Genomic DNA, 27,442 nt, shown 5'->3' with positions numbered 1-27,442 from the left:
GTATAATTATTAAAGAGACAATTGTGTAGAGATCATATACTGACTGTAGCAAAACTAAAGATGATGTGTATTTAGGTATATGTATATATTATGAGATTTAAAACTTAGGAATTACTAAGTATTGGTATAAAGTCAAATGTTACTTTATTTTGTGTAATTATGGTTACTACTGTAAATGAATGACAATTTGCAATTATTGATGAAAAATTGAATGAAGTAACATTTTAAAGTTAAAAGGTTATTTAGATTTTTGATAGGAAATGCATAACAACATGTACATTTGTATTTTTGTTTGATTTCACATGGTGTTTTTCAATTATGAGAAAAATACAATTTATTGTTAAGTATCAGTCTAGTAAAAATATCGTAAAAATTCGAGTACATTTTTAGGTACTTATCGTTATTATATAATTGTCAGATAGAATGATAATTGATCGTTAAAATTTAGTTATTATCATTATTGATCGGTAAGACCGATCAATGTGTGGGGGTATGTCCAAAAGAGTTAACTATAGTTTCTAATCGAATAAGCTTCTTTTGAAAGAAGTATTATTTTTAGTGGTGTTAGACCTGTTTGATGTATTTCCGGTTTAGAGAAAACGTGGTTTAATAAATAGAATAAACAAGGAAAATCGAGAAATTATGCATTATTGATTATTTATTCCTCACAAATATCGATCCTTACGTCCACAATCTATACATTTTTACGATAAACAGAACAACATTTTACAAACTTCTGCAAAAAGCAACAATAGTCTGTTAAATTTGTGTCCGAAACAATCATCATTTTCTAAATTTTGTTTCTAAATTTTGAGTTACAGTGTAAAGATACTTTTAATATTTAAAATGATTTTTATATTGTGATCTTCTGAGTAATTTGACTTGTGAGAATATAGATTCAATTTTCAATAAGCCCATGACAAGAACAATAGTAAAAATTCATTTTTTTCAACGGTTTATCTGTAAATGAAAATATATTCTAACGCAAGTAAACTTAAAAGACACGACATTTAAGTAATTGCTGTAAACGTTTCAATTTACGTATTGTAATTGAACTCCTGTCCTATTAGCTCAGCAAGTTTCTTGTTGTACAGTTTATAAAATGAATCTATAGCTGCTTCTGTTTTCGTCCACATATTTCCAGCACTTGTTTTTTTCTCTGTGTTATTGTTTGTTTTTGCCATATCTACAACACGATTCAAAATACCCGCCGAAGGGATCCCTATGATTGAGAATTATAAGCTTTTAAGAATTCATCATTTACACAGTGAAAAATATTTAAGATGTGAAAATTGAAATTTTAAAATTATATTTTAAGTATATGTCTTATGTCTTTTATGTAGGCTTATTTCCTGAGCTTTATTGAAAAATGTAAATATTTCTTAATATTATCTGAATGTTGTAGGGGTATACTGTTGCGACTATAATACTGTCACGCCGCCTGGCAATCTATGTGCGCTTCTTTCCTTAAATTTCTCAACCAACTTTAATGAAACTCGGCAGGAATGATTTTCAAAATGTCTATTTGCGCATATCGTGAGAAAGTTGACATAAATTACATTAACCTTAGATATTAATTATCTATATTATTGATGTCACTATAATTGATTATAATTGTGTTTTATAAGTATTGAAGATGTATATGGAGATGGAGATGTATTGTATTGGACAACAAAGTCCATTAAACAATACCTTTTAGTAGAATAAGCTGAATTTGACTTTGATCTTTAAATGCCCTCAAGTTTTTAATCAAAATATATTAGTTTTAAATTGGCCATCTTTTTGTTATTTATGGATGGTTTTGATTCCTATTTAAAGAAATAAGACTAATCATCAAGTTTTGCTATCCGATAACTGTTATTGACTTTTACTAGACCTTCACTAATAAATGCTTGTATCAGTTGTTTGTGTGTTTGATAATCAGGTTCTGCTGCTGTTTGTGGTGGACTTTTTTTAAGGAATAAAGGAAACCTTAAATCAGTTCGTAACTTAATGGCACATGTAATAGAACATCGGTGGTTCCCAATAAGACATATCAAAAACGAAATATTTACCTACTTCCAAGAAGTAAAATATGTTTCTCATGTGGAATAACTTATTAACAGAAAAATCTTCAAGCTTGATGATCTTCACTTGATCTTTTGGAAATACTCGCAGAAAATATCCTATGTAGATATAGTATAAACCAATGTTCAATCTGACCTGTTTTAAATGATTTTAATATATATGTAATGCAGTATATAATGCAGACTTTCATGTTACATACATTTTATTTTGTTTGTTTGTTGATGCAAAAAGAAATGTAATTTTCATTTTTATATATATGACCAGACGGACAAGACATTTGAACAACTGGCCCACTTGGATTAAAGACAATCGCAAGCAACATCTTCTTGGCAAAGCATGTTCGTTTGTTTTTGTGTATATCCACTGTTTGTTATCTGTTTGTTATCTGTTTCGCTTTGAGATTCGACTCAAACATATGACCTTAGCTTCATTTCTTGTTAGAAAGTTAGAAAAATACGACTATCTAAGTCTTTGTGTGTTTTTAGAAGTTCTTGGGCACACGTTAGGCGCACCGTTCTAACACAAGCCTTTTTGTCAAGCCAATAAACTTGCCTACTGTTTATTGAATACTGTTTGTATGTAAAAGTAGGACGAAAGTTATGCAAAAGTTAAAAGTGCTGTATCCTTTCCTGAAGTCTCTCATTTTGTTCTACTATAACATTTAAAGTAGCGGAGTTTGCCTTTGTAACCGAACTTGTAGGCCTACCTGAACTGTAATACTATTTTACAGACAATTTTTTAGTTTAAAAAGCTTTGACCTACCAAAAGATTGTGCGCTTTAAGAAGACCTGAGGCCAATGTAAGTTTTCCTTTAATAGAAAATGCGGGTTGTTCTGGCATAGCCCTTGCGTTTCTTATATAACATAATTATGTTAACGGAAAAGTTAACTAGTTATACAGATAATTATCTGATACTTAAGTTAACAAACAAAAACGTTTGAAGTACACATATAATCATTTTTTATTTGACTGGTAAATGTTGGCAGTTCTGAGCATTTATTTACTGTTTTTGGAAGTTACATACTTATTCGTTATTTATCTATATAACAGAAAATATATCTAGTTAGACTGATGAATATCGTGTTTAAACGAAAACTAACTCGTTAATCAGATAGTTAACGCGATATAATTATATAGTTAACTGTTGGTAGCAATGTGCCTCCATACAATAGCATGACACAAATCGTTTGAGTTAGTTATTCAAGTGGGGCGTTTAACAATATGAGGATAAAATTACGACATAACTTATTGATCGATCATCGTGTGTCAGTGTATATTTAAAGTGTTATATACTTTTCTCTCAAGGGGATTAGGGGAGCGTACCTTTATTTATATAAGATCAATTTTACTTTACATATTCATACTTTTTGTGAATGTAATGCATGGTTCCCTTTGTCACATTTAAATTTAAAATGATTTTGTTAGTCTAAGATAAACTTATGCATTTGTTGATTCGATGAAAAAAGTTTTATTGAGATGTTATTAAAATATATTATGTTGTAAATTGTTTGAGTGTTTGATATCCACAAAGGTATATAAGAGAAGATTTTAAATATGAAGTAATATAAAACATCATTATTCTTCAACATTGCTTAAAACAAAAACAAAGCAAAATGAGTATTTATGTAGTTATAAGTGCCATCTTTACATTGATACCCCATTCACTTAAGTCCGTTCTCTTTAGAATGATATGTTTATAGCTCATAAACAAGTGATTACTCGTAAACAATAAAACAATAATGGTTGGTAGAAGATCATCAAAGTATGCCTTTAAATTCAGTCAATTATCAACGAATGTTGTCTCCTTGACACTTGGTGCAAAAATATTTTGGTAAAATTTGTTCTGTATGGTTAAAATGGCATGTCTGCTTTATTATTTTTACATTGGTTTTACAAATTCAATTGTGGGTTAATTTCTACTGAAATTGCACTCATACCCGTCAGTCTTAATCAGATATGTTTTTCGAGATGGTTGCTAAAGTGGATCAAACAACTAATACCTATGGAAGACCAGTCAAAATGCAAGAAACGTTGGCGTTACAATAGGATTAGATCATACCATTCTCAGGCGTTATTTGAAAATGAGAAAGATCTTTGATCGATGAATTCCACATTTGCTGACAGATGGGCAGAAAGAAAGCCCATTAGTAACGAAATCAAGTTTAATTTTTCATAAGTCGCAACGGAAACACCAAAACAAGAGTACCAAAGTATGACAAAGGACAATGCATTGCAAACAACACCATCAGTATAAAGAATGCAATGTACGATAATTACTTTACAACTCATGGTCCCGCATTCTAGGTTGCTGTTCCTAAAGGCATATCTGGTAATGCGAAATTTCGTCTAAACAAATACTTTGGAGTTAACTTTGACCAATGCCAGATTTCCACATGACAAGACGTTAGAGTGCAAGATTATATTAAATAGAGAAAGGTTGTTGGACTCCTTAATCCTCTATGCACCTGACCTTATCATTTGTGACTTTATTGTTTCCAAAGCTTATAAAATACTGTTGAGGTCAAAAATATCTCGGTCTTGCATTATTTCAGTATCTTCATAGTATACCTAAACAATACAATGAAAATGCCTTTTTAGGTTGGATACAGAAACTGAAACTTTTTATATCTAGTAGACATGAATATTTGAAGGTTCAAAATAAATAATCCTATGAGAACTAAAAATTTACGTGCTAAGATACATGAATATTTGAACACTTCTCGTACCAACCTTCTAATGCAGGATAAAACTATTATACTAAACATACGGGTTCTCTTTTTATTTAATGTGTATGTGTGTGAGTGTGTGAGTGTGTGTGTTTTTTTGTGTGTGTGTGTCATGGTGAGTGCGTGTGTGCGTTGGTGAGTGTGTGTGTGTGTGTGTGTGTGCGTGTGTGTGTGCGTGTGTGTGTGTGTGTGTGTGTGTGTGTGGAAGTAGCCACACTTTAATTAAAAATATTTATATCTAAATATCAAAGTGACATCATGCTCATTGTTTCGTTAAGTTGAATAAGTATCGCTTCCTCACATACAAAATCCAAAGACTTGTCGGGATTCGAACCCACATTGGTGAAGCGTCGGCGGCTTTTACAAATTCGCATGGGCACCCACCTGATGTGCATAGTATTATTTTAACACATATAGTATTATATACTGTGTCATATAATATTATGATTACGATGTTTGCAAAAGCGGCTCAAATTTAAGCAGACATTTTGTTTACAAAAATATAATTGAAAACATTCAATATACATGTATCATGTAAGTGAAACTTACACTGTCCTTTTGATTAAAGTTGTTGGCACATTCTTCTATGTTTTGAAACCTTAAACATGTCTGGAATGCTCCTATTCCTTTGACCACACGGTTGTGAAAATCTTCAGGAGTCACGTTGTGTTTGTTAAAATAGACGTAATCTGAATAAAGCCTGAAATTAGAAAAAATACATTGCCTAAGATTTCACGTATTTTCTTAAGAATTAGAAGCCACATCACAGTTGAGATGTCTTTATCCTTTTTTACGGCGTCAGAACGACTGTAAAATATCCGTATAATCATAACATTCTGCAGTGTCGTAAAAATATAAAATCTAACAATACAGATTATTAAATAAACAATAGAAAATTTCCAATGGGCAGAAATAGCAACGGTCAGGAAAACATAGAAAATGTATGTCATAGTTAACAATTTGTAATGCGCGGGACAGATCAATGTGATCAGAGAACTTGTCGAGCGATTAATATGTTATATCACTTTTCATCGGATACCGACAATCTGAAAGTGTCAAATGTTATTCTGATATCAAATAATCATATTTCATATACACGCCTTAACACAAACCTTAACCCTAATCCTTAAATATTTTTTATCTGCATAAACATTAATTTTAAATGCTAATTTATATGTTATGTATATGATAATTATATCTCAATGAATCCGTATTCACCTGGCACTGCTCCGATGAATTTTGCCATAAATCAATTAACGATGAATTGAATGAAGTTATGCTCACTTGAGGAACTAAATACCGATATCAAGGATGGTCGCATTGTATGCAAAGCACTGTTTGAATATGATAAACAAGATCAACAAGGAAAGGCGTTGTTCAATGAACGCAACCCCACACGACCCAGCAACAAGAACCAGTGGCAACGATCCCAGGCAGACCCTAAACAAAAACAGGACAGGGCACAAGTCTTGAAGTCTTTTTTCAGAGACATATGCGTTTGAAGATTTTTTTTTCGTACATACGAGAAATAACAAAGGTTGAAACTATATTTTTGAAAAGGATTCTATAATGAATAATCAATTAAGTTCTAGATGACGTCTTTAACTTTCAGTTTAATCGACATTTTCTCATTTTGTAACATTTCAATGCCGGATGTACGCAGTATCCAGAACGCATTCAACGCGAACTACTAATGTGAAAAGGAAGATTTGTGTCAAGGCATTCAAGGAGTATTTAATCAAGAAGTAAAAACATTTTATTTGCAAACGAAATTGAATGCAAATCTATTTACATGACTCGTTTTTCTTTAAAATACCGTTTGATAAAGTGTTCTTGGAATCATTTTGATGATGCGCGCGCATCGCATGACCCCTTGATATTGTTAAAGTGTGAGATAAATTAATTTAAAAAAATGATCAGGATATTGTTAGCTATACATGTTGATGATTCATTAAACGGTATGTCGGAAAAATCAATGACAGAAAATCAGCGACGATGACAGTCTATCTGACCAATTTTCTTTTGGGGACATTTTTTAAAAAACTGTGACTTTCTTATATTTTGTAAAGTATGATGGACATATTGGTACTTATAAGAGTTATTTGTTAACTAAGTTTAAATAAAATTTGACAACGTTTAGTTTGGGAAAAATCCAAATCGCTGTAAAGGAACAATGAAAGCGTTTTTGTCTCTGAAATTTCACATTTGAAAATTATCAAATTGATGCATTCTTTAAGAAAGAAATTTACGTTATTTCAAAATTTAATTAATTTTTTAGATATTTTGAAAAGTGTTTGTAGGGAAAATCGTTTTGGTTTTTAGGCTTGAAACTTTAAATATTTACATTTTTTGTTGTGACTGATTGGCATTTGTCCCAAACGCTTCCTAGATGAATTATGGGTTAAAAGATCCCTTTTATACTTACAAAAGTTTAAGAAAAGAGGAAAACCAAATATAGAAAGCCTGGGAAATTATTTTGCAAAACGGAAAAAAAATTTTTTACGCGTTATATGGTCGTTATTAGCAGATTTGTGTTAGTCCTGTTTTTTAAACCAAATTAATGCTTGCATAAATGTTTAATAGATGAAACCCTTTTTTCCAGGAGGTTATTTTTAAAGTTGTCAAAAATTTATTATTTGAAATTTGTAAAAAACCGGGCCAGTATCTTAAACCAGGGTAGAATAAATTTTTGTAGAATTTTTCTTAAAATTACTAAAATGAAACAAAGCATTTTTACCCCGGATTGAATTTCACGTTACATTAACCCTACTTTAGATCCCTTTTAAAAATATTTAAAAATTACATTTACTTTTTTCTTGTTTCCCGTAAAAGTTTTGCGTTTTATTCCTAATATTCATTTAAATTATGCTTTTTTCAAATTTTTAATATTTAAAGTTTAATTTTTCCCAAATATAACAAAGTGGCATAGGAATAAGCAGGTTGTCTTAATACTTAACAAAATTGAAGGCTACATGTTGGTGGTCTTTAACTTTATTTACTCGATTTCTAATAAACAACGGAAATTGTTTGTTTTTTCGACATAATTCATTTTAATGCACACCGACAATCTGAGAACAAATGAACTTCGCATCCATATTTGCTCTTGTATAAAGGCTAAACATCGTACCCCTGTAAGTACAGCAAGAAGTTCAAGTCGTGAAATAATGATGTTTGAACTTAGAGCAAGTCGGGCCTTTGAAAACACCATTTCGATATGCTGTTGTGTATTCCATTTCTGCATCAAATATATAACTGTAGCGTATATATACAGACATTAAAGAAACACACACGAATACTGTTGTTATCACCTTCACTAACAATGCATCGTGGTGTGGCTTGTTCACTTATTTCATGCCATTCAACAAGGTCTTCTTCATCAATTTTTAGGTCCCGATCGACCTTTGCCTTCCACAGTGTTTAAATGAGTAATTTTCTTCTAAGCGTAGAGGCAATTTTGCTCACAATATCAAAACTTTTTCTAAATTCCCATTTCATGCTGATCTTGTATAACAGAAACATATTTCTGTAATACATCTGATTTATCTTTGAACCTTGATGACTTAAATAGTCAAAAAGCTAGAGGATGATTTTCTTGAACTCCATGATTACCGCCTTTTTACAGCCACGTGACACAATATCTGTTATTCTTGAACACAAGACTTTCTTTGAACTTTTCTATCGCTTGATCATCCACAGTTCTTCCATTTGTGCTATCTTTTAATCCTGTTATTTCTATATTTAAAAAATCTCCAATGTCAGGTAATTTTGGAACACATGTGTCAACTTTTGTAAACACTTGTGTCTTAGAAATGTTATTGCCATGTAATTATATGAGTATATTAGCATCAGTAACACTAATTTCGATTTTATTTGTTCTCCCTGAAAAAATCCCACCAAGTTTCGGTGATAAAGGGTTCAGCCTGGCTGAATTTCTATTTTATGTCCTTACATTTTCTAAGTAATAATCATTTCCCACCAGCAATTCAATAGAATCTGTGTACATGTATTCTTCAGTGTGTATATCATCCGCTAGATTAAGATTCTTCAACGATCTGAACTCTTCTTTTTCCGATATAGACATTGGTTTTCATTGAATGCTTTCAGTAATTGTTTATATATATTTGCTGTTAAAGTGTTATTCTGTACATCCTTCAATCAAATATTCAATTGCGTAGACATTGTCGTAATCACTTTTGGTTTGTCACTGCCAAATGTAACTAGACGAATATCTTGGTTACTTTTCTTTTTTAGATAAAAAGATTTAGCCATTATTTCGGTAATGTATGTTCTTTGCGACCCTGAATCTAATATGATTCTTACGTGGTCTTTATTTTAACCATCTGAATCACAAGTCTCAGTACGCAATGTTTTTTATCATCACTTTTTCATTAGAAGATATCGGTGCACCATTTTCAATTCAAGCTTTTAAAACCGTAGAATGTTTTAGATTTTCCTTTTGTTCAGCTCTACCTTCAGACACACATGTTCCTTCTGCTAACGAATTTAAACTTTCATCTAAAGATGCCTTTCTAAATTTTTCTGGCTTTTGTGGTGTACATTTGATTTATTGCAATATACACAACCCCGTTCACTTTTTACAGTCAAGGAATGTGTCCTTTTCTTAAGCGTTTGTAACAGCATCCCTTTATTTGAGCCTTTTTTCGTTGATTGTTTTAAACTGCTGACATTCGTCACGCAAATGATATATGCTACAGAATCTACACATTCTTATGAGTTGTTCTTGTTGTTGTTGATGATGTTTTAGAGGCGCATGCTCTTTCTTGTCATATGCAGTCAGAGCTCCAGTAGTGTTACTTGTTGTTGAAATACCCCTGTAGCCTCAAAAGGTACTTGTTGATCTTTGAAACTGTGATTAAACTCTTAAAGTACAAAATCAGGTACAATATTAACACTGAGTGGTTTCGGTTTGTCTGATTTTCTCTGAACAACTCATGAAGCTTGATTATCGCCCCCTTTTTGTCTGTACCTTTTTGCACTTCAAGATGCATAAGAATTTCACTTGGTATTTTGCTCGTAATAATCGAAAGAACACTTGTTGCTCCTAATTCGCATGCATAACCTCCAAACTTTCAAGTTCTTTTGTATTTTGGCTCAGAAGTATTGCAAACTTTCGGTTTTATCCTAAGGGGATGCAACTATCACCAGCCCCTTATAATGCAAATCTATAATGTCTTGTTTATCCTCAAATCGTTCCTTTAGAATTTTTATGGCAATATCGTAGTTTTCATTAGGTGATGTCAGTCCAACGGTAGCACCTGCAGCTTCTTTAACGAGCTTTCACTTTATATAGTTGAACTTGTCAACTTGCGACAGCTTGTCATTTTCATGTACAGCACTAGAGAAAGAGTCCACGAATTCCGTCCGTTGGAGTTTATTTCCATTGACGGAAACCACGTCTAACTTTGGCAATTTGGCAGTATTCTCACTCTTAATTTAGAGACTTTGTTGCTTGTCAAAGAATTTCCGTTGCATTTTCATTTTCTTATCTGTCCGTTCTTGCTGTTGTTCAAAAAAGACTTGCTGAAGTTAAATCTGAACTTCACACATTTGTCATAAAGATTATCCTCCTTCGTCCGACTCCTTTTAAATGATATTCTCTGCTATATAAATTTTCAGATCGGTATGTACATTTATTAGTTTAAAGGCAATTCAAAAATGTATTTTATTTAGTTGTGTGTTTGTTTGTTATCTTGTCATATTACATACCCATTATATTATATGTATAGCAATATTTATGCAGAAAAAAACTCTTGAAACTTGAAACTTGGTACAACTGAGGACTTTTCGAAAACGAAAGCTGAAGTTCTTTCCCTAGCCTTATGGACCCCCATTTAACACACACGCACGCTCGAACACTCCTTCTGACCGACCGACCGATCCGCATACATATTCTAACTGTATCATTTATAAATACCATTTAATATGTGGCAGTCAAATCATTAACGTCTAGATTTATGTGTTTATTTTTATTGTCGAGTATTTTTGACAATGTGCATCCAGGAAAATCACTACATTATGTACAACATATCCCAGAGTTGCATACAAGTTTGAAAAATAATAAATGAATACGGAACTTGTCATAACACTGTGATTATCTCGCAACACCAGATGCAATTGCAGAACTATTTGTCTGTTTAAAACTTTTGACGTTATACTTCGGACAATCACATAAAGAAAAATTACAATGTTACTATATATAAAAGTTAAGGAACCACAGCTTTAAATTCTTTCTGCTTACTTATTAATTCATAATTAAATTGATGACCTGTAAAAGTGACAAAATAAACAAACATTCAAAAGTCAAAAAGTAAGTACTTTACTAACGATTGTTGTCGTTTTTTAAAGTATGAATGTTCGTTCGGTATAGAGTTGTGAAAATAGGATTAAAATACATAAAAAAGAGGTTCAGAGAAACCTAAACCAAAAGTACTAAATTGTTTTAAAAAGCAATGAGACACGAAGTCTTTATCTTTTTAAAATGTCCAACTTCTTAATTGTGTTATTATTTTGAAAAATTAAAGTGAGCTGTTGCAAATAAACAGCTTCTCTGACCAATAGAACGCGCCTTTATATGCACATCATTTGAGTCTTATGAGTTCATACATAGCTGTTAATCAGCAATTTAACGTCAGAAACCTCTATGGCTACCTTATATGTCCTGAAATGCTTTCAGTTAATGTCAATCTTAAATTTAGGAACACTGTGTACAAACATGTTGTTATTCTAATCTACTCAATGTAGTTACTTTTGGAGCTTAGAACGAAAAAAAACTCTCTTCTATAAGAAATGAAGTACAAATCAATTTTTTAAAAATAAATGCATTGATTACCTTAACGTAGGATTTCTCAATATAATAATGATTTTTGCATTGGGGTTTAATTTGAAGATTATATCTGCTGTTGTTAATAATGGTTTCGTTTTGTTTTGTCTTTTCTGCTCTTTAAAAAAATGACGATTATCCCATACAGTTGAAGCACTACAGTCTCCTGTAAAATAAGCAAAACAATTTTGAAGTATAATAGACTTCCTGCTACTCTATCAAGACAAGTTAGTCTTGAGTGTTTAACAACACTTACATCTCAATGCTTCCGATAATTTCTAGTTTCACAAGACCACCTAAACACATTCTTAGTAGAAATGAGACAGGTTTGCCGTAAAAATTTATACAGATTTTCTCTGCGAAAACAAAGTAAATGTCCCGTTATAACACATTAAATATAAAGTTTAAAACAATTTGCTAACAAGATTATCAAGTAATTTTGAAGGTACATAGACGGGTAATTGGACAAAATATAACTTTACATACCAAATATGGCTGAATGGTATCCGTTTGCAAAAATGTTTGATATATCTTCTCTCACACTTCTTTCGTAATAGTTGAAGTAATTTGAAAGAACATTGTTGTTTTCTAAAAATTCGATTTTGAAAATAAATTATTGTATAAAGTTCAATCCAATACAAAACTATAATCAGATATTATTTTTGGTAATATAAAACGTTTGCGTATTGCAAAATAATTGAAAAAAAAAATGTCAAGCGTGAGGATGATTTATTATTCCTCGGTATAGACTCTATCAAACATAGTTTGCAATTGTCATGTAAATTTGCTTTGATAAAGGCATCCACCACTCCTTTATCAGATTTAAAACATTTTTTTTTTGTAATTCTTCTTATTGAAATAAAAGGAAGACCATAAAAAAAAGAAAAGGAGATTAATATATGACTAATTTTTCAAAATTTTATGTACTATAGTATTTGGTTTTTTCCTTGGTTGTAGCTACTTAGAATGAGTACAAACATCAACAAGGCAAGATGAAGTTCACAAATCGCAATCCCCGACACAGTACAGCCACACCAGCAGTGCACCTAGGTGGCAACAAACCAAAAGAGGATAAAAGGATGGCAAAAGGAGGGGAGGGACATAATATGATATGTGTAAAATGGTAAGAACTGATAGAGCCGATGCGGGGAAAAGGTGGCAAGGGATGTAAGGAAAAAGGTAGGATGAAGAGCACAAATATAACATGAGGGGGAATGGAAAGAAATTTTTTAATGTCAATTACGACACTTTAACAAGATTAGATACCACTAAACGTGTACGCATTCAAAACATGCAACAATTAATAAAACATACATGTAAAGTATGTTAAGGAACACAGAGGGGAACCGCCTTATATGACGAGATAGAATGAGCCTCCGCCAAGTGAAATTCTATCAATCGTCATGGTCATATTAGAAGAAGTGAATAAACAAATATTTAAATGATCATGCCACGAAATCAAGCTTTCAAATAAGAATAACTAACAAGTGGAATTAAAATAATATACATTTATCTAGATACTTAACGGAAACCAATTTTCTAACCCCAAAGGCCAACAGTTGGCAACAAATTATCAAATCACAAAACTCTGACAATTTGCGCAAGGGCATTTGAGGACAAAGCTTCTGTAAATGTTCGGATAAAATCCCTTGAGAAATCTAGGCACACATAATAAAATGTTTACTATAGATATTTATTGCATAAAAGAGAAAAAAAAATCATAATTACGTAAACTGACAATGTGCGCCAGGGCAATTAATATCAAAGCTTCTGTGAAAGTTCAGACAAAATCTCTTGAGAAATGAAGGAGGATCGGCACACTGAAGAAATTTTTAACTGTATATGTCGTAAAAAGAAACAAAAACATAATTACGTCAACCATTACACTGCGAAAGTTGTATGGATAAACGGAAGTGTAGTGTACGGAATTCCGTATATCATTAATATACGGGTAGAAATGCGGGAAACGTGATATACGAAGATGTTCGGGGCCGTATATTATGAAAGTCGTATGTGACTAATATACGATGATCCGTACACTCGAAATACAAGGGAATTCGTTGTACGAAGTCCGTATTTTACAAAAATATGGAATTCTAATACTAAGTCTGTATATAACTAAATTACGAAAATCGGTATTCTTGCAAATGCGGATACTGTATATAGAAATAGAAAATTATGATTAACTTCTGAACTGCCCAATTCCTTTAAGAGAAAATGTAATATTTGTAAGACATTTGTCAGAATAGCATCAGATAGTAAATTAAAGCTTTAGCTCAATGCATCTTTTCTGTATCAATATTTATGTAAACTGCATACGTGTACAGAACGTGTTAAACACCGAAATATCCTTGACATAGTCTGTATCATGTACAGACAACAAACGACGATATGTTTTAAAATATCTCGTTATTTGTATTAAGATATACATCACAAGACGGTGTTTTAGCTCAAGGCCCCTTAATATGCTTTGTAGCCCATATTCGTTCTTTTTAAACCCCGCAGGCATGTATTTTAACACTTTTAGCATATTTCATATATTAAGTATACATAGTTTGAATTCTACTGTTCAAAGTTACAGGTAAGTTAATACATATGTCGTATAAGAAAAACAATATCTGAATGTGTTAGTTAATAAATTAACTAATTAATTAATTCATTCATTCAATTTATTACTTTTTTCATTCATTTGTTCTTAATTAATTAATTAATCATTAAATTAAATCATTTATTCATTCATTCATTTCTTCATTTTTATCATTTTTTTTGTACACCTTATAATGACTGTTTTCCCAGATGTAATGGAAATCTGATGGTTTTCCCCCATCTTCATTCTTTTTGCGCGGTTTCATTTATAACATAATATTGTGTAACAGCAACGTCTGTATTGTGTTAATCGGAGACAACACTGATTAAAGTCGGATATGGACCATACAAGCCAGGGTATATTATGTGTCGGTTTTTCCAATTACGTAAGTTTGCGCAATGTTTTGTCGAAAAACGGTCAACTTCACTGTTAATGCTTAACACAATTCATGTAAAAGAATAATGATCTCATAACTGGATGATTATGTGAAACATTTTCCGTTATTAAATAAGTTAAAATTTTCAATCTTGACCAGCATTAAAAAGTCAATATATTTTATGATTAACCAGATTTGTTTTATTTTATATACCCTGAATTACCATCTTAAAATAAAACAGATTTACAGATTTTATTGTATTCTTTTCAATGTTTTTCCACGTGGTGTTTGTTGTTGTTGTTATGTTATTTTATTTCTACTCTGCAGGGAATGCCATTTTATCTTTTTTAAAATGTGATATTTATAAAAGCTAGAAACAGATGGATGTCAATGAGGTGTTTGATGATGTCAAAGTATTTGAAATATCGTTTCCCGGAAAACATCGTCATACATATTCTCCCATCAGTCGTTTTTCATCATAAATCGACGACTTGCACTTGTTTAGGACTTCAAAGTTTAATCAGGAGAACATGGCAATAGTATGTAAACTAAACATTTGTACTTTGGCAGTAATGAAATATATGTTGAAGGATCTCTTGTTTTGATTGTAATTTTCTGTTTTAACAATTGAAATTGTCGCAGTTTATCAAAAAGTCAAACTAAGAACGTAATAGAACCTGGGGCATAGTATAAAAAATTACAGACAGAACAGAACAGATATTACACTAGAACATATAATGCAAAATGAAAAATGTATATATGTATGCAGACTATTCAAAACACATTAATGAAAGTAAAACATATGATTTATTTATATTATTGATATACAATTGAAATTACATTAATCGAAATAGTGATTGATATCATAAAAGATTTACAGAATTCCGATAATCAGACGTTAAGGTAGGAATAAGAAAAACAACTCATTCATATATTCATTCAGAAGAAGAAGAACAGTTCATATCAGCTTTAAACTTATTGGATTTTACTTTTTTGAAGCTTGTTTTTTATCCAATATGGCCGCCAAATTAAATTAAGCAGAGATGCATATATCCATGTGACAAAAGATAATGACCGGACTTTAGAGGTCACGTGTAGTTCTTAATTTATATACTATTGTGGTTTAATTATGTGTTAATCAGATCTAAAAATGTTTATTTACATGATATCTGAAAATTTATATAAGACCGTAACTCACCTATCACAGAGCTAGATCTCTGTAGATTATATTATTTTACAGTTTGTAAAAAAAAAACATCTGTAAAAAGTATTTGAATTGGAAAGGATGATTTCTTAAAGTCGTGAATACATCACGCCTCTGACACACATAACTTTCCATAAAGGCAAACAAATAAATAGATAAAAAAAGACCCCAAATGAAAATGTAGACATTACAAGAGAGAAGGTGACAATGCGTGTCAACCCCTGGCTATAGTAATATAAAGAGATTAATCAGTATGTGTGACATGACCGATGTCGTTATGGCTTATCTGGTGAACTGATTGGATTATCTTGAATGGTGTCAATAATCGCTTAAAATCAGAGGTGCGTATAAATGTGCAATCAAGTGAAACATCATCGCAAGTTACACTTAAATGCATTTTATCATATAGTACATACTATATGAAATTTACAGCTGAAAAGCTTCCTTTTTATCAGTTTTGTAATCAATTAAGAAATTTAAAGGACAAATCTATCAGAATATTGTTTTGTATTTCTATAAGTTCTTTTTAGAAATGAATTTCTTAATCTTGATAATTTAGTGAGCAAAATGCTTGTTATTATATGTATCGTCAAGTATATAAATCTACAACCATTTAATGCTAAAAAATCGATTAAGGCTCTCCTCTGTTTAAATATTTGAAAGTTCATTGAGCAAATATTTTACTCATTTTTATCAAACTAATTCTTAATGTTTAAAACAAAATCTGAAACAAAAATAACAACAATTGTTTCCTTTTCTTTTTTGACATTATTATACAATCAGATGCTTAGGGGAAAGCTTAAAAGTAAATTTCAGAATATGTTTTATTTACATTACCTCACAGAGCTTTTTATTATATGATAAGTCACTGAGTAATGTACAATACAGGGAATTACTTATAAAAGTTATTGATCATATTTGAAAAAAATGCCCCCCAACAAAAACAGACCAGGGTTTTGAGAAGGTGAAACGTTGTTTTATCACTTTTGATAAGCATTTTTTACTATTTTACGTACTAAAAAATTTTTCGTCACCAAATAACTAACACTTTCGTACAAGTAATAATTTACGAAATATTACCAATGTCCTCTTATTGCTTAAGTTTCATTATGTTTTGTCAGGGCAGTGAACGGTGTAATGGTGTTTTGAGGTCAATGGATATTTTGTATGCCACAAATCTACCGAGACCAAAGCTCCATTTCTGGCATACAACATATCCATGGACATCAAAACACCATTACACCGTTCACCGCCCTGAAAAAAACATAATGACCCGCGTTATTTCTGATTGGTCGTATTAGAACACGTGGTACAAAACCCAATCTTTACTGCATTGGTTGTTTTGAAAACACGTTATATAATGCCTTGATACCGTTTGTGTAAACAGCATCGGCATTTTTGATGCGATGTTTAACATTATCCCCCGTTAATTTGGAAAGATCATGTATTCATAAACAACATTTTTCATTTTATGGCCCAGGTTCTATTACGTTCTTTGTTTGACTCTTGAAGGTTAAAACAGACAATTGCTTAAATATACACAACAAGAGACCAGTCACGATATATTTTATAATAACCAGGGTACATATGTTTAGTTTACATACTGTTGCTATGTTCTCCTTATTAAACTTTGAAGTCCTAAACGATGTGCAAGTCGTTGAATTATGGGAAAACTCGACTGATCGAGGAATATCCATAAAGATGTTTTCCAAAAATGATATTTCATTTTTCTTGGCATAATCAATCAGTATACACCTCAGTGACATCCATCTGTTTCTAGTATTATTAGTTTCACATTTTGTAAAATAATTAAATGAAATTCACAGCAGAGTTGAAATAAAATAACATAACAACAATAAACATGTCGCGGAAATACATTAAAAAGAATACAATAATGTTTGTTTCATTTTAATATGGTAATAGCGGGTGTATAAAATAGAAGAATCTGGTTAATCATAAAATATATTGACTTTTTATTGCTGGTCAAGATTGAACAGTTTAAATTATTTAATAACGGAAAATGTTTCACATAGACCTCCAGCTATGAGATCCCTTATTTTTCACATGAATTATGTAAAATTGACCGCTATTCGACAAAAGATTGCGCAAACTTACGTAATCGGAGAAAACCGACAATCAATATACCCTGCATGATTGCAGGATCCATATACGAGTTTAATCAGCAATGGCTCCGATTAACGCAATACAGCACGTGGCTGTTACACAATATTATGTCATAAATGAGATCGCGAAGAAAAAAAATGAAAATTTGGGAATGTCATAATTTCCATAACATCTTTGACAAAAATCATTTAAAGGTGTAAAAAATAAATAACCAAAACAAAATAAATAAACAAATAAATAAATTAATTAATTGATTATAAACAAAAAAGTAAATAAATATGTGATAAATAAATCAACCAATCAATAAAAATAAATGAATCAATAATGGAATTATCATCGGAATGAATAAATGGATTTGGTGAATGAATGAATGAATTACTCAACCCATTCAGATATTGTTTTATTTATAAGACGTATATATTAACATACGCGTTTCTTTGGACAGTAAACTTTAAACTATGTGTACTTAAGACATGAAATATGCTGGAAGTGTTAAAAAACATGCCTACGGGCGTTAATCACACCGTATATAGACTACAAAACGAATCAAGCGGCCTTGAGCTAGAATACTGTCTTGCGTTGTATATCTTTATAAATACAGTAAAGATATATTTTGATTTATATCTTCGTTAGTTGTGTATACATGCTACAGATTCTGACAAAGATCTGTCGATGTTTTACACGTTCTATGCAATCAGGATGCAGTTAACATGTAAATAAATTCAGCAAATATACATTGAGTTAAATCTTTAATACACTATTTGATGTTTTTCTGGCAAATTTAAGATTTCCTCTTATAGGAAAAGGGAAGTTCAGAAGTAAATCCTTATTCTCCATTTCTATATAAGAATCCGTATTTGCAAGAATACCGATTTTCATATTTTAGTAATATACAGACGTGTAAATAAAATTCCGTATTTTAGTCAATACGGACTTTGTGCAACATTCCCGAACATTTCGAATGTACGGATCATCGTATATAAGTCATATACGGACTTGCATAATGTACGGTCCAGGACACCTCCGTATACTATGTTTTTACCCGTATATTAATGATATACATACTCGGCCCGATGAATTTTCGTATTCTTTGTTCTTTAGTAAACCAGTCACATTTGAGGCTTAATTGTGGATTCCACTGTTCTTGATGAATTATATACTGTCTTCAACTTTAAACATTCACACTATCTAAGACTAATGAGGCTCAAAATATAATAGTTTAGCCATCTACATTTCAGAAATCTTCATTCTGTTGTAACACTGTTTAAATTCACCACTTTAAAAACTCCCGACTGCGGCTGGGTATGACATCTCATCTTTAATCCATCCGCCAACAAATGAGTTCCTGGAGAATACACAAAAAACAACTGTTAAAGTCATCATATAACACACAAAAACATACAATAAATACACTTTAATTACGACCAATCTAACAAAAGATGACTTAAATTGGACCAATTCAAAATTATAAAGAAGTACATTCTAGACTACAACGGGTTTGGTCTAATTCCGTACCGGGTTGAGACCTAAATGAATCCAAAATTTAAGTTAAGCTAAAATAAAATATAGGTAGCGGGGGTGTTTTTTAATCCATGTTTAACTGCCTATTGTGAATCGCAACAACAACAAAAATCAGCAAACAGGGATGCACAATTAGTTCCCATTGGAATGTCTATTATCTATTTTAAAGCTGTATTACTACACTTGATATAGATTTTGCCTATTAATAACGAGAGTACTTTACAAACTTTGTCACAAGTCCACAAATGTATATTGTTTAATGATAACAATTCAGAAAAAGACAGGAATAAAGATCAACAAGGTAAAGGCAACGTTCACAGGACGCATCTCCCCGACACACCCAAGTAGGGCACCCAGAAGGCACAAAAAAAATCTGGAGTAGACATAAGGCCGTAGAAAGGAGAGGGACATGTAATGTTTGAACTGATATAATTTAAAACGAGCAACAAGCAAATGACCTACAAGGGCCCGACGAAACAAGACAGAAGACGAACATTAGGACAATTCAGTTCAAATGGGTTTAAGGAACTGTCCATCATAGAATCTCCCACTTAGTCCGTCAGATGTAATTAAAAGAGTAGCGTCCAACTGTAAAAGGGTTAAACACCAAGCATGCGGTATGCCTTAAAATAATTGGGTCATAACCTGTTTTAATAAATCGTATTATAATTTTAGTGAAGACGACAGAAAAATTACTATGACCCATGATCCTACGAAGTTAGTAAACCACATCTCAATTGGAATCAGGTTTGCTAGAACCTAGTCGTAAAAGAGATTTTAAAAACTTAATCTGAATAACGATGGTAAAACTGAGTAAAATATTTAAGAAATGTATGATAACGATTACCTTGTTTAAGAAGTTTGTAAGTAATAAATAAATTGCGTTCATTAAAATCATCAACACGACTGCAGGGCTAGCAAATTTTATTAATTGAGAAATATACACCCCATATGATGTAGCATGAGGTAAATCACCATCTTAATGTGGATAGTAAACAATATTAAAATCATAATCAACTCTTCTTTTTTATCGTGGATTTTAGCTACTATAGTAATGTTAATGATAGAAATGTTTAAATCTAAAAAGGATGTAATAACGTCTGAAGAGTTAAATTTATTCAATTTAGGTTCACTGGGATTTATTTTAGAAACAATTGATCGAAATAAGGATTACCCACGTTAAGGATGTCATCTAGGTAGCGGGAAGTGTTATTAAATGCATATATAATTTCCTGATGTGAAGTAGGGGAAAAACTTAACATAAAATCCCTCTCATAGCAGTAAAGAAATAAATTAGCTATCAGGGGTTTAAACTTTAAACTTATCTTTAATTTCAGTTGAATTTTTAACAGACCAAAAAGATGTTTGTATTTTCATAAACTCGTTAACGTGCTATATACAGTATCTTATTGCATGTGCCTTGATGGTAGTCAGACAAGAAGCAATTAAAATAGAAAGAATGCTGGTAGTAAAAGATGTGGAATTAGCAATGAAGCGGGCTTTATATGGATGTTTATGTAATTTTTAGAATCCAGTACATGATAGGAAGTATACTTTAAAGTAAGAAATACTAGAAATATGACTGTTCTCAATATCTCTTTCAGACAGAACGGTTTTAGAATAAACATTTGTGCTGTTAAGTTCATTTGTAAAACATTTATATAATGAATATGTCATACGATAATTATGTTATTGGCCGCCTTGAAAACCTTCTCTGAATAACAAGCAATAAAATATTTCCCTTGCACAAGCTGTTATTTGAACACACACCAATTATATGTACAAAGAAATATAGAAGGAAATATATGACATGATCATATTAAAATGAAAGAAAAACGTAGACCATTCCAGAAGAAAAACAAACATTTTGCTTAAATGAAGATATTTTTTTTAAAAAGAATGTAAACGAAGTCGTCATTTGCAAGTGTGCTTTTATGATTTGTACAACGTTATTTAATTTTCTGACCACAAGAAAGTTTTGCTATGATTCGAAAGGACATCATAAAAAATAACTAGAACTTTCACTGAAAGTAATTCATACCCTAACTATTTGGAAATTGAATTTTCTGAAGCAAGTTTGAACTAATTTTATATTTTATGATGTTGTACCTGTGAAACAATAATAATTACAATTAACTGCCGTGCTAAAAGAGCATAATCATCTGCTGACCTTTATTTTGGTAAAGAAAACAAAAAGGGAGATATAGAAGTAAAAAAATAGTCTTCTCAGGTCAATTTGATAAGAAAGGACTGAATGATGTAAACCTACAATAATTATTTAATTTTAAGATCAAGAGAATGGGTTATACATTAAAAAAAGAATCACACCAACATTACATGAAAACTGCTCTAGTACCGGCAGCTCTGTACTCAATCTTAAATATACTGATATTGCATTAGATATATGCTAGATTTTTCATGTTGCATCTGGTGAGCTGATTTTTTGTGCATCATCGTTAATGATAATATGAATAAAAACAAAATATTGTATGGTTTAAATATTTAAGGCAATGTCTTTCAACGTACAATATAGATAACAACACCTACATGGGCGATACGTATACAATAGTAAAGCAATAGTATTATAAGCCTCAATGCCGTTCACGAGGCCTATTTGTTTGTTATAATATATGTATTCCTCCATCAAATCTGAAATGTCGCTTTATGATTTATACTGTGACATTGTGACTTAAAACCAAATCAAACAAACATATTTTCTACAATGTCATTAATTATTAAACAAAGAGTGAAGGACCGACACCGGAATCATTTGGGGCACCGTAACATATTGGTAACACCCCATAAGAATTTGTCTTAAGATGTCACAAAGCATATTCATTGCGTAAAACCTAAACTTAATTATAAAGAGTTTTACCGAGCAAACAAAATCACAAGTGACAATGAAAATAGATAAATACCAAGAAATCTTTTTCTGGTCAGCCAATGATTTTCCTTTCCACATTTCCCTGAAATTAGAGGATGAGTGACCATTCTTTTGCATAAATCTGTTGTCCCACATTTAGGAAATCCGGCCAGATAAAAGTATGGTATGCACTGAAGACGCAATCTTGGTTTGTTTAAGTATATTGTCGTCCAAAAACATGGGTTTCGAAACGTTTTTAAGAATGGCAAGTTCTCCTACAAACAAAAAATACCACAAATGTGTTAAGTTATTTAATGCGTATGAGCAAATATACAATAAATAACGGACGGTTAAAAGAATATCATGTGTTCCATTTTTCAATATAAAAAAGCTGTTGTTTATTTTTTATACGTTTTGATCAGCATCGAGAGCGACTTGATTTTCAATAACCTAATCTATTTAGTTTTATTTAGTTTGCAGGAAGTAACAAACAGTAATTTTCATAGCATAATACATCAAAGTTAAGAAATGTTGCAGTCTTTCCTATGAAACAAGTAACAGAAATATAAAATGGCACCTAATGTCAATCTTAATCACATATAGGCATTTCAATCAAATCTTCATTTATAAATCTTCGTTTATACGTTTTACAGCAAATAATGCAAAAAATGCAAACATTGCAAATAATGCAAATGATAGCAACAATGATAATAAGGATATAGTAATAACAATAAGATAATTTCTTCTTTTTGGATTGGTCGAATTGTCTTGGAAACATAGAGTCAAATTATTGCTGTTTTTATTTTTATTGAACACGATAATGTCACACTAACTATTTCTTCTGGAGTTGCTTCCATACGTTCAAAAACAATGTCTTCTGAATTGAAAGATTTAATTATTTGCTGTTTCTGCATATGTTCTGAAAGAAAGAAATCCAAACTTGAAAATATATTTTGTATGATCAGACGAGTAATGTTTTGAACTTATTATATCTGAAATACAAAGACAGTTTCACAAAATTGTGCGAAACACATTGTATAAATCAAAATATTTATGATTGAATTATGATATTTTCGTTCATACTTAGCACGCAATCAAAATGAAATAGAAATGTTATTATAAAAATGTACTATAAGATAACCTTTGACATGAAATAAAGTTTTGTTATAACAACTGCATCATGTCTAAAAAACAGTTATTTTTATAAAGATTATATAAATTCCGATTCAAAAGCCCTTTTTTTAAATTCATTTGCAATTTGCCTATGTAATGATTTACCTTTTTATACGTGTATTGCTAATTGCTGTGTTAGGGTAAGGTTTGATTTTACGAATGTATTTTAGTTAGATTGTGTTTAAAGCTGTAAGAGTGTTTAAAGCTGTAAACTTATTAGAACACACTCGAATCCGTTCCTGGAACAAATCAGTATTAAGCCTTTAGTGTAAAATTTCTTGACCAATGAAAAGACTTTCCGTTGACTAGCTTTGAAACATCACGGTCAGCAATCCTAGCAACGAGGTCTTAAAAGGCGAAGATGAGAGAGAGAGCATTAAAATGAACAAACAACATTTTTGATGTGACCATTAAATATGCAACTCGCTGAGTTATAACAAAACAAATCGGGCACAATTTAGCTTGACATAATGTACAGAAACATTTATTTCTGATCTGGTGTTAGAAGCAACGCTTTTTATCATTTTATAAAATCACTTTCGTTCGGATGCGCTACATTATATCAAGAGGGTACGCCTCGCATCCGAACTCCATTGTAGGGAAAATGTGTTTTGAAACAGCATAAAGTAATACGTAAAAGCATCACCACAAAATAGCAAGTAGCAAAATCACTACATTGAAGTTTAAGATGCGTGATTTTGCAACCACGTGGCCTCATATCGGGTAATGTTGCATTTGTACACTTACGGTATAAAAAAGGACTCACCTTCATAAAATTAATTGCATACAAAGAAAAACTGTTTCCTTTTTATCCAAATAAAAAAATTGATTTGTCTTTCAAACCCACCTCAAATTAAATACGTCATACTATTTTTCTAATTGATTGATACAATCCATCATTTGGTTAAAAAGAGGAAAGAGGAAAGAACAATCACAACTCGAGGGTGTTCAATTCCATTAGAAACAGGCATTGGCTGGTTTCAAATGGAATCAATTGCTTCAGTGTTGTTGTTATTTTGGTAATTCCCTATCTTACCGAATTATTTATTTTCTGACTTACCATAACACACCAAAACACTTAGTAAAATCATAAGTGCAGCCAAACAAGCATGTGCGACTTAGGTGGTTGACGTTATGCAGTTTATATTTGCAAAGAGTTTCTGCTTATCATCTTAATTTGATAAGATATTCATTGAAAATAAATTCAAATGAGAATTATCATCAAGAAGCCAGGTCATTACAAAATATGAATGAATATTGTGGAAAATGATATCATATTAGTGTTTTCGAAGAATTAAGAGCATACTTCAAAAATTAAAAGTTGATGTTCCATAGTTGACAAATAACATTTTAAATTTGCAAAGATGCACATATCAAGTTTATTTGACCAACTATTCAATTACAGGCCTTTAAATGAAATTCCTTACCAAAAGCATCGTTGTCAAAAGAAAAACACAATTTTCACCATGCAAAGTGACATAAAATATGTTTACGAATAATTCAGCGAAATTATAAAGTGTTCTGCTTTTAGTAACATAATGTAAACGATCGGTATTTTGTCAATAAGAAAAACTCAGACGAATGTATAGTGAAGTTAACTTCGTTAAATGAATTCATTTTGACTACTTTGATACTCTTTGAGATTAGCTCTCTTAGTTCCATTTACTTGGCCCTAATAAAAATTTAATGCTGTTGTGTTAAAAGAGTAGTGAAAGTCGTGTATGTGTAAGAACAAGTAAAGGAAGGTAACAAAACCCTTTTTAAAATAAGATTTTTAAGCACTGCCATCATATCCTTTTCAAACTAACTAGTATAAACATTTTAAATCAAAGTCATTTCTGAGTGAATATCAGCGATTGTCATGGAATCCTATTTTGAAAACTATTTTATCTTAATATCTGATACTGCTTTGCGAGAACAACATTAAATATCTTATATAGATATAATAAGTGTCAATTAATTATGATAAAATTTCTAAGAATCATCAGTTCTATGCAAATCAAACATCATAATATGCTGACTTACCTAAATGTTTCTCACAAGTTTTGATATGGTTAAACAAAGATAGTAAAACATACATTTCCACCATTAATATTAAAATACTGAGTTTTTTTAAATCCATTGCAAAAACATGTAAAACCTCTTTTGTGAATACAAACTGAAGACACACAATCTATGTGTCTATATTAACTTAACACAATATTTTAAAATAAAGACTTTACATTCTTTTGAACGACTCGCAAAATATTTCACGCAATATTAATTACAGACTCGCATGGAAGTGTGTTTAAACCCTTTAGATAAAATGTGGAACACTATTTCAAGCCATGACAAACATAGAGTCTACATAAATCATGACTTTAGAAATCTCTTTGTTGGGAAAATCGATAGTTACAAGAAATTGTTTAGCTCATTTCCAATAAAATTGAAGATTTCAATACATATTATTTAAAAATAATGCTGCTTGAAGACTTACAAAAACATTAATATACCATTGAAATCAATCAGTTATTTATCGATTTGTTTCCAAATTTAAGTTGCTTAAACACAGAACACTAAAATTATAGTCATACTCAATCAATAATTATTTTGCCATGCCAGGCTGATGTGCCAAATATGAAAAACAAGACCATTAAGGAAGCCCAGCAGTACATCAAAAATAAGTAGGACATCGCATGAGGCAAAGCACGGATGGGAAATAATAGAATTATTAGAAAGACGACCAAATTTTCCTTCAAAAATAAAGGGATATAAGGGAGGGGACTTGAAGGGACACAACAAAGATAATGTTTGTAAAGGTTGCAGCCTAACAGTCTGAAGTTGGCAGCCTAGCAGCCTGGCAAATAAATATAAGGATAGTACAAACATGAAAACATGTCGGAAATGAATCGGTAACACATACTTAGACCATTCCACGTCTAATTCAGTATCGCAATCTTTATTTTTTAAAATATTGAACATTGCTTTTTTTTCTTTAGACACTTCGAACTTTGTGAAGTTAGCAGCCTAGCAGCCAAGCAGCCTAGCAGCCCAGTAGCCTAGCAGCCAATCAGCCTGACAGCATAGCAGCATGGCAGCCGAAAGAAAATGTTTGTAAAGGTTGCAGCCTAACAGCCTGAAGTTGGCAGCCTAGCAGCCTAAATAAATATAAGGATAATACAAACATGAAATCCGTAGGAAATAAATAGGTAGCACGTACTCAGACCATTCCACGTCATATTTTAGTATCGCGATATAGATTTTTTATTGACTCTTCGAAATTTGTGAATTTAGCAGCCTCTTAGCCCAGCAGCCTAGCAGCCTAAAGAAAACGAAGGATAATATTAACATGAAAACCGTCGGAAAAGAATTGAAATCACATTATTAGACCATTCCACGTCTTATTTCAGTATCGCGATCTTTATTTTTTTTATATATAGAAATTTTTTTTGACAATTCGAAATTTGTGAAATTAGCAGCCTTTGAGCACAGCAGCCTAGCAGCCTCGCAGTCTGGCAGCCTATTAGCTTAAAGAAAACTTAGGATAGTACAAACATGAAAACCTGTCGGAAATGAATCGGTAGCACATACTTAGACCATTCCACGTCTTACTTCAGTACCGCGATCTTTAATTTTAAAATATTGAACATTGTTTATTTTTTCTTTAAAACCTTCGAGATTTGGGAAGCTAGCAGCCTAGCAGCCTGGCAGCCAAGCAGCCAAGCAGCCAAGCACCAAGCAGCCAAGCAGCCTAGCAGCGTAGCTGCCTAAAGAAAAATAAGGATAATAAAAACATGAAAATCGTCGGAAATGAATAGGTAGTACGTACTTAGACCATTCCAAAGCTTATTTCAGTATCGCGATCTTTATTTTTTTTCTAAATATTCAACTTTGCCTTTTTTATTTTGACGTTTCGAAAGTTGTGAAGTTTAAAGCCTAGCAGCCCAGCAGCCTAGCAGCCCAGCAGCCTAGCAGCCTGAC

General features: G+C 31.5%; 1 protein-coding gene across 1 annotated transcript; it reads right to left on the bottom strand.

The window, feature by feature from the left end:
• Nucleotides 1-1,037: 1,037 nt before the first annotated feature.
• LOC132758682 (carbohydrate sulfotransferase 15-like) lies at nt 1,038-25,801 on the bottom strand. Its single transcript, XM_060750371.1, has 8 exons — nt 25,508-25,801; nt 23,143-23,228; nt 22,365-22,584; nt 12,121-12,222; nt 11,644-11,800; nt 5,343-5,493; nt 2,055-2,202; nt 1,038-1,222 (listed from the first exon to the last, which is right to left on the bottom strand). Exons 1-8 carry the CDS (start codon nt 25,602-25,604, stop codon nt 1,038-1,040), a joined length of 1,146 nt encoding a protein of 381 aa, XP_060606354.1. The 5' UTR covers nt 25,605-25,801.
• Between the last annotated feature and the right edge of the window lie 1,641 nt (nt 25,802-27,442).

This window comes from Ruditapes philippinarum, unplaced genomic scaffold (genome assembly GCF_026571515.1).
Source record: "Ruditapes philippinarum isolate M1 unplaced genomic scaffold, ASM2657151v2 ctg2792_1_1_1_1, whole genome shotgun sequence".
NCBI classification, from domain to species: domain Eukaryota; kingdom Metazoa; phylum Mollusca; class Bivalvia; order Venerida; family Veneridae; genus Ruditapes; species Ruditapes philippinarum.
Note: the sequence above shows the minus strand (reverse complement) of the source record. Positions and strands in the feature narration are given on the sequence as shown.